The 8927-nt window shown below is 42.4% G+C and overlaps 1 protein-coding gene and 1 long non-coding RNA gene across 3 annotated transcripts; one reads left to right on the top strand and one right to left on the bottom strand.

Annotated features, from left to right (window-relative positions):
* Positions 1-714: 714 nt before the first annotated feature.
* LOC115113098 (uncharacterized) lies at positions 715-1922 on the top strand. Of its 2 annotated transcripts, none has more exons than XR_003861078.2 (2): positions 715-1036; positions 1445-1922. It is a non-coding gene; the product is annotated as an uncharacterized LOC115113098 (long non-coding RNA). The 2 variants fall into 2 exon arrangements; XR_003861077.2 differs by having other exon boundaries at positions 1398-1922.
* Positions 1923-3583: 1661 nt separating this feature from the next.
* Positions 3584-7323, bottom strand: LOC115113093 (thioredoxin domain-containing protein 9-like). The gene is made up of 5 exons (XM_029640332.2): positions 7218-7323; positions 6055-6280; positions 5190-5308; positions 4711-4965; positions 3584-4318 (listed from the first exon to the last, which is right to left on the bottom strand). The coding sequence occupies exons 2-5, from the start codon at positions 6238-6240 to the stop codon at positions 4198-4200; spliced, it is 681 nt and encodes a 226-aa protein (XP_029496192.1). The 5' UTR covers positions 6241-6280; positions 7218-7323; the 3' UTR covers positions 3584-4197.
* Between the last annotated feature and the right edge of the window lie 1604 nt (positions 7324-8927).

The following is an 8927-nucleotide window of genomic DNA, read 5'->3' as shown; positions in this document are numbered from 1 at the left end:
GTGAACCTCTGTCCCAGTCTCAAATCTCTGGAAGACTGAAACAGGTTTCCCCTCAACAATTTTCATGTAATTAGCGCCATCCATCATGCTTCAATTATGACCAGGTTCTCAGTCCCTGCCGATGAAAAAAAATAATAGAAATGTATTTTCTCACTCTTTAGCATCTATGCATAGTCACTTTACATAATGACCTCGACAAACCTGTACCCCCGCACATTGACTCGGTCCCTGTATGTAGCCTCGTTGTTGTTATGTAATTATCTTGTGTTACTTTCATTTTATTTATTTTTTTACTTTAGTTTATTTAGTAAACATTTTCTTAACACTATTTCTTGACCTGCATTGTTGGTTAAGGGCTTGTAAGTAAGCATACACGTTAAGGTGCATGCCCCCTACACCTGTTGTATTTGGTGCATGTGACAAATACAATTTGATTTGATATATTGCTACAGTGTGGGCAGTATCAGAGGGAAAGAGAGAGGCTGGGATCTAGTATGAGGGAGAAGGGGATACAGGAAATTAGTTTAAAGAGTGGATTGATTAGAACGTCATTAGACATAGTTTCAAATATTTTGTTATCTTTTTTTAAGAGCAACGGCAGGTAGGATTTTGTGTCTCCCTGCCTCCGTCTCTGGCCCACACTCCAGTACAGTAGGTGCCAGTAATGCACCATACCGTTGGATGCCAATCGCCGATAATCCCCACCGAAGAAGATGAGCGATGACTTCCGACATCCGTTTAAATTCATAAATGCGAAAACGTGAAAATCCTGTTAATCCCGAAAGCGTAATTTTAGCTGCATTTCGATTTTGTTTAGAATGTAGCTAGTTTGTTTGACATTTTTGTAACAACACATTATATCTTGGTAGGATTCAGTATTTGCCTTGGCCCATCCGCATATTATGTTTTTTTGCACTATAATCATAAATTGTTTCGAAACTTTGTGCTATAACATTGCGTCCCGCACGCCTCTATCAACCAACAAGTAAATATGGCAATGCTATGTCGTGAGCTTCACATATTTCCCCCAATTCAGGTAACGATGAAGTCTAATTTATTAAAGGAAGATAATGTTTCTGGCAGGCAGTTGTTACTAAGCAATCATTCAGATGATTGGTGTTTGAATCAACACGTTTTCTCGTGTTCCATAGGGGGGGAAATTCATTTACATTATTTTTTTGGAAGCATTGTAGGAAACATTTTTTAAATCTATTTTTAAATGTTTTTTAATTCATGATATTTTGTTAATGTATTTGGAATACATTTGTAGGGAATATATTATTTGGACAATTTTAAATATTGAGTTGACTCCTTCATAGTCAGTACAACATTGCCTTTTCTCATCCTATTCATGTGTTGCATATTTGATGATACAGTATTTCTGTCTATTATTCTAGGCTTTAACATAAACTATGCCTCTGCCTTGGTTAATGTCATTCTGCAGCAAGTTCACCAGAGCACGGATTCCACAAGAAGTAGGGTGGACGGTGCTGTGGACTTTCATCAAGGGCAGGCCCTACATCTAAGTGCAATGAATGCAATCAACTCAAAACTGTTTATTACCTGTTACTTACACTTTGATCATAGGCTAAAATAAATAAACCCCTGGGACTAAACCCCCTGAATCCTGAATAAACCCCCTGAATCCATGGTCTTTCAGTTGCTGGATGAGCGGACGCAAGAGCATGAGAAGTATGGTGGTAATCTGGAGCAGCCCAGTAAAAAGCACCATGTGCTGACCTTACTGGGAGAAGAAGCTAGTGGAGGGACGCTATGCATAGTGTTACCATTTTCTCCTCCAAGACGTGTATTTAATTAATTTATCTGTGCTTGAGGTCATGCAGTAAAGTTGTAATGATGAGTATGATTGCTAACTTGGTTTTTACTGTGGTGAAGTATTGAAGTAAAACTATTTTAAAGTACTACTGAAGTAGTTTTTTGGAGGTACAATGCATTCGGAAATATTCAGACCCCTTGACTATTTCACATTTTGTTACGTTACAGATTTATTCTAAAATTGATTCAATTGTTTTTTCCCCCCCTCAATCTACACAATACCCCATAATGACAAAGCAAAAACAAGTTTTTAGAACTTTTGGCAAATTTATAAATAAATAAAAATCACATTTGCATAAGAAATCAGTACTTTGTTGAAGAACCTTTGGCAGTGATTACAGCCTCAAGTCTTCTTCGGTATGACGCTACAAGCTTGACACTCAAAACGGGCTGTCATGTGCCTTTTACTGAGGAGTGGCTTCCGTCTGGCCACTCTACCATAAAGGCCTGATTGGTGGAGCGCTGCAGAGACGGTTGTCCTTCTGGAAGGTTTTCCCTTCTCCACAGAGGAGAGCTCTCCCTGACCAAGGCCCTTCTCCCTTGATTGCTCAGTTTGGCCAGGCGGCCAGCTTTAGGAAGAGCCTTGGTGGTTCCAAACTTCTTCCATTTAAGAATGATGGAGGCCACTGTGTTCTTGGGCACCTTCAATGCTGAATAATTGTTTTTGGTACCCTTCTCCAAATCTGTGCCTCGACACAATACTCTCCACCAGAGCTGTTGCCAGAGAATTTAATGTTAATTTATCTACCATAAGCCACCGTCAATTGCCTTTTAGAGAATTTGGCAGTACATCAACTGGCCTCACAACTGCAGACCACGTGTAATCATGCCAGCCCAGGACCTCCACATCCAGCTTATTCACCTGCAGGATGTTCTGAGATGAGCCACCGGACAGCTGATGTCATCAGGGAAGCTCATCTGCTTGCTTGTCGTCCTCACCAGGGTCTTGACCGGCCTGCAGTTCAGAGTTGTAACCAACTTCGGTGGGCAAATTCTCACCTTCGATGGCCACTGGCACACTGGAGAAGTGTACTCTTCATGGATGAATCCGGGTTTCAACTGTACCGGGCAGATGGCAGACCGTGTGTATGGCGTTTTGTGTGCGACTGGTTTGCTGATGTCAACATTGTGAACAGAGTTATAGTACAGACAGGCAAACTACAGAACGAACACAATTGCATTTTATCGATGGAAATTTGAGTGCAGATACTGTGCCGAGATCCTGAGGCCCATTGCCGTGCCATTCATTCCCCACAATCACCTCATGTTTCAGCATAATGCACCCCCTGTAAAAAATAAAGGATCCTTCACCAACAGCTTATCTGTATTTCCAGTCTTGTGAAAAACATATTAGGGCCGACTGGATTTATTTAAATAGACTGATTTCCTTTTGTGAAATCTAAGAAATTGTTGCATTTATATTTTTGTTAAGTGTATAACCACTTTCATCTCTCCTCCCTGTCCAGGATCCAGCCACTCACGCTGCCCCATGGTCTCCCTACCGAGGAAGACACCTACCAGAACAGCAGAGAGCTGATCATACGACGTCTCAAACATGTAGACAGTAAGGCTGTGAATAAGTAGCTTGTTTGGCCTTTCAAAAAATCCATGATTCAATTGACTCAAGTGAAATCCCTGTACAATGTGTTGAATCTATACCTGGACAGAAACCTGTCTATCACACCCCTCTTATATTTCAAACAAAAACATGAATCAAAAGTCAGAGGGAAATGACACAAAGCGCCAGTGATGATCAGCTTATTTTTATTAAGATCAAGCTCATTTTTTATAGAAAACCTCAAACCTGTTCTACCATCACACACTGACAAGACTGGAAGGAGGATGGAGGTTGTGGAATGAAGCTGGCACTTGATTGTTGCTACTGAACCGCTGAATGGGTTCAACAAAGGCAAATGACATGGATCGATGTTAATGTTGCAAGCGTTACTGTTCGCAAGGATGGTTGTTTGTTAAAAATGCAAGTCCATAAATTAGAATCAAATCTGTTATGATACAGGCTAACTGCATCAAGGCTGAAGGTCAGGTTTTAGACTTCAAATTGGAATCAAATGAACCATTTCAAGGGGAGCCAGTCAGAGCAGAAAGAGTTCAGTGGCTCAGACAGGAATCCTCCTTTTACTTGCCTGTCAAATATAAATGACATTAAATATGATTTAAAGTCCAAACAAAATAAGTCAGAATTTAATCCATAAAATAAATGGAAAACTAAAGCATGGAAGACTATAATAAATAAGGAAATTACAGAAGGGGGAAGAAGGAAATCTATAAAACTGGAGGAGATGGTTCTGCCAGTTAGTGGGTATTAGCCCTGAGAGACAGAGGTTGAAGGCTGACAGTCTTCTAGTCATCTTCAGAACCAGAATCTGAATCGTGTCCTCTCCCTCTGATGGTCTTCTTCTCCACCTTGGTGAACTTTGAACCAGATTTCTGTGTCAAGGTGGGGGGCTCCATTAGGTTACCACTGGAGGAGAAGACAAGGGTAGAGGGGTGTTATGATGTAGGATTTGAGATTTTGGCAATGAGGCTCTTTATCCACTTCCAGATTCAGGTGACCTGTTTTGTCTATATGCACCATTTATGTCTGTCCAGTATGAAGAAAGTTGAAGAGGTAGTTTTGTGAGCCATGTTACTAGCATTAGCGCAATGACTGGAAGTCTATGGGTATTTGCTAGCATGCTATCTAGATTCCATTTAATAAGACTAAATCAGCATGCGGTTGTGCATGAACAGGTAAGGATTTCTATTCCTTCGCACATGAACCAATGGCCTCATGCGTGACAGGAAATACCTAGACGGATAATCTTCCTAGCTAGAGGTGTGATTATCTGTAGGAAATCACACCCGTCTGTGTACCTGTAGTTGATGACGTCAGAGCAGCCCAATCTCCACTCCAGCACCTCTGTGGAGAACTCGTCCGTGTTCCCCAGGTCGGTGAATCCTACCACGTAATCCTTGGTCTTCCCGTCCTTAACCAGCGCCAGCGTGGGAATCACCTTGATCCGCAGCCTCTCTGTCAGGAACGGCGCCTTTTCCACATTCAGCTTGATGAACTTAGTCTCCAGGTGCTTCTTGGCCAGGATACCCAGATGCTTGTCCAGGATCTTGCATCTTTATAAGGCAGGGGGAAGGAGACAGCAGGGTTAAGATCCTGGTAGAAGCTGCAATTAAGGTTTACTGGGCAATAAATCCCCTTCTAATCCTTTCTTTGGGATTTTGGGAGGGTAAGCTCACTCCGGAGCAGGGCTCAATTCATTAGCAGCAGTAAAATGTTTTGCAGCCTGGAATGGCAAGAGAAAAACAGGAAGATGGGAAAACATTGCTGTGTTGCCAACCTGAAGGTGGAGTCTCTGTAGAAATGGCAGACCACACGATTGCTCTCCTTCACCTCTGGGAAGAAATCTTTCTCACTGGGGATTTCCTTATACTCCCCATGCCCTTTAGACAGCCACTCCTTATGGGACAGAGCACACAGAAACTATGATGAGTTGTTACTGGTATGACATACACACACAAAAGTATGTGGACACCTTCAAAATATATAGATTCTGCTATTTCAGCCACACCTGTTGCCGATATGTGTATGAAAGTCTACACAGCCATGCGATCTCCATAGACAAACATTGGCCTTACTGAAGAGCTCAGTGACTAAACATGGATAGGACATAGGATGCCACCTTTCCAACAAGTCAGTACGTCAAATTTCTGCCCTGCTCGAGCTGCCCGGGATAATGGTCTGGCTGTTTTTCATGGTTCGGCCCCCTAGATTCTGTGCTTCCAACTTTGTGGCAACAGTTTGGGGAAGGCCCTTTCCTGTTTCAGTAGAACTCCCCCGTGCACAAAGCCAGGTCCATACAGAAATGGTTTGTCAAGATCGGTGCATTAGAACTTGACTGGCCTGCAGAGCACTGACCTCAACCCCATCAAATAATTGGAACGCCGACTGCGAGCCAGACCTAACCACCCAAAAATAAGTTTCCAACCTCACTAATGCTTGTGGCTGAATGTATGCAAGTCCCTGCAGCAAAGTTCCAAAATCTAGTATAACGCCATCACAGAAGAGTGGAGGCTGTTATAGCGGGGGGGGGGGGGGGGGGGAATGAGATGTTCGATGAGCAGGTGTCCAGTGTAGGTTGATGTACTAAAGCAAATGCTTGTTAGGCATCCACCATATTGCGATCCTCAGCCCTTCCCACCTACCTGCTTCTGTTTCTGGGATTTCTTGAGGGCCTCCATCCTCCTCTCCTTCAGCTTTTCCATCTCGTCGTCATCCATGCGCTCCAGCTTCCCCAGCTCTTTGTCCAACTGCTCCTCCACCATCCTGGCTGACTGCAGCACTTGCTGCTCCAGCGCTTTGGCCATGATCTCCATTGACTGACTCGCCATGATGAAAAGCTTTGAAACTTCTGACACAATCACTCTATTCCTGAGGGATGGGGTGAGAGAGTCAGAGACAATTTTATAGATTGAATTTCTCTCTCTGAAATGCAATGGTTGGACCAATGAATAAGCCAACTAGCTAATAACCCTGGCTGGTGACCATGGAAACTACACACTGAGGTTTTAAATCGAACACAACCAACGTTAGATAGCTAGTAATTTTCGTTAGCTAATGTAACAACTACCTGGCATGGTGAACTCAACTCGATGGGTTACTAAACTACAGCTACTAGCTAACGTTACCTAGCTAACTAGCGTAAGTTATTCCCCTTTAGAAAGTTATCAAAATCTTTAGTCTTACAAAATACAACTTAACAGTAACGTTGGTTAACTATTTTAAAGTTCTGCTATTTGATTCCCCACCTATCGCTAACAAATTACCATTGTCTGCTAGCTAACGTTAATTAGCAAGAATGCTAACGTTAGCCAAAGACCAAGTCCCAATTGAACAATAGATGTCAGATGTTTGTTAGCCTACTCGTATCAGCTTTCAGACAAAGTAGAAAGATGTCAAAAATGAACAAAGGAACAAATCACCGGAGTCGTTTTAGCCTAGCTCGCTAATTACATCAAGGTAGGGCTGTTAGCTAGTTCTTGTCGATAGCTAGCCAACTTCAACTAACTCAGTCAAGGGCAACATTGAAACTGGAATGACAGTACACTAGTTGAATTTTCGTTTGTTTCGTCTTTTTGTCCTATTGGGCTGTTAGCTAGGCTAACAGCTGCGTGGTCAGAGAACGCTGGGTAGCTAGCTAGCTGGCTAACGTTAGCGACCTGACAAAAACGACCAAGTTGCCCAGACACTGAAGTCACAAGATTACAACAAAAAAGCAACCACTTATGTTAATAGGGCCGACTGAATTTATCATTTCCACATGACTTTATCAATACTACAAAGCTGACAATATGGCTAGCCTACTCACCAAAAGCGGAACCCTGGCTCAGTGTCGTATCTTTGCAGACTGCAGAGCGCGCAGTGTGGTACAGAAGGCGATTTTAGGTCAGCATTATGCAGAAGGTTGCCCCCTGCTGGATGAGAATGAACAGTGTCCACATGACGCGAGTACTTTTTCTGAACCAGTCGAAATCACGCATCAACGTGATTATCATGGACGTATACAAATAAATCCCAATAGGACAAAAAGACGAAACAAACGAAAATGCAACTAGTGTACTGTCATTCCAGTTTCAATGTTGCCCTTGACTGAGTTAGTTGAAGTTGGCTAGCTATCGACAAGAACGTTATCCAGCCTGCACACACAACCGTGACATGTTTTTTTTTTTTTTTACAGGCAAGTCGACCTGAGCAGGTCTCGAACCCTTGGCCTTCAAGCCCGAAGTCCAGCGCGCTATCGACTGTGGACCAAAAGCATACTCAAGCGGCAGAGTTGATATCCTCGCATATAAACCCAGTGTTGTTACAATATACAGTTGAAGTCGGAAGTTTACATACACTTTAGCCAAATACATTTGAACTCAGTGTCACTATTCCTGAAATGTAATCCTAGTAAAAATTCAGTTTTAGGTCAATTAGGATCACCACTTTATTTTAAGAACGTGAAATGTTAGAATAATAGTAGATAATTATTTCAGCTTTTATTTCTTTCATCACATGACATGTGGGTCAGAAGTTAACATACACTCAATTAATATTTGGTAGCATTGCCTTAAACAATTTAAACTTGAGTCAAAAGTTTTCAGTGTCCTTCCACAAGCTTCCCACAATAATTTGGGTGAATTTTGGCCCATTCTTCCTGACAGAGCTGGTGTAACTGAGTCAGGTTTGCAGGCCTCCTTGCGCACACACACTTTTTTCAGTTCTGCTCACACATTTTCTATAGGATTGAGGTCAGGGCTTTGTGATGGCCACTCTAATACCTTGACTTTGTTGTCCTTAAGCAATTTTACCACAACTTTGGAAATATGCTTGGGGTCATTATCCATTTGCAACCATGCTTTAACTTCCTGACTGATGTCTTGAGATGTTGCTTCAATATATCCACATAATTTTACTCATGATGCCATCTATTTTGTGAAGTGCACCAGTCCCCTCCTGCAGCAAAGCACCCCCACAACATGATGCTGCCACCCCCGTGCTTCACGGTTGGGATGGTGTTCTTCGGCTTGCAAGCCTCCCCCTTTTTCCACCAAACATAACAATGGTCATTATGGCCAAACAGTTCTATTTTTGTTTCATCAGATCAGAGAACATTTCTCCAAAAAGTACAATCTTAGTCCCCATGTGCAGTTGCAAACGGTAGTCTGGCTTTTTAATGGCGGTTTTGGAGCTGTGACTTCTTCCTTGATGAGCGGCCTTTCAGGTTATATCGATATAGGACTCGTTTTACTGTGGATATAGATTATTTTGTACCGGTTTCCTCCAGCATCTTCACAAGGTCCTTTGCTGTTGTTCTGGGATTGATTTGCATTTTTCGCACCAAAGTACGTTCATCTCTAGGAGACAGAACGCGTCTCCTTCCTGAGCAGTATGACGGCTGCGTGGTACCATGGTATTTATACTTGCTTACTAATGTTTGTACAAATTCACTTGGTACCTTCAGGCGTTTGGAAATTGCTCCCAAGGATGAACCAGACTTGTAGAGATCTAAAAAAAAAGGTTTTGGCTGATTTCT

The sequence above is a fragment of the Oncorhynchus nerka genome, linkage group LG3, assembly GCF_034236695.1.
Source record: "Oncorhynchus nerka isolate Pitt River linkage group LG3, Oner_Uvic_2.0, whole genome shotgun sequence".
NCBI classification, from domain to species: domain Eukaryota; kingdom Metazoa; phylum Chordata; class Actinopteri; order Salmoniformes; family Salmonidae; genus Oncorhynchus; species Oncorhynchus nerka.
This window is presented reverse-complemented; position numbering and strand designations above follow the sequence as displayed.

Coding starts and splice junctions, on each gene's coding strand:
- LOC115113093 (XM_029640332.2), bottom strand. CDS start 6,240: ATGGCGAGTCAGTCAATGGAGATCATGGCCAAAGCGCTGGAGCAGCAA. Junction 4,966..5,189: donor TACAGAGACTCCACCTTCAG/GTTGGCAACACA, acceptor TGCCTTATAAAG/ATGCAAGATCCTGGACAAGC. Junction 4,319..4,710: donor TCTGACGTCATCAACTACAG/GTACACAGACGG, acceptor CTTCTCCTCCAG/TGGTAACCTAATGGAGCCCC.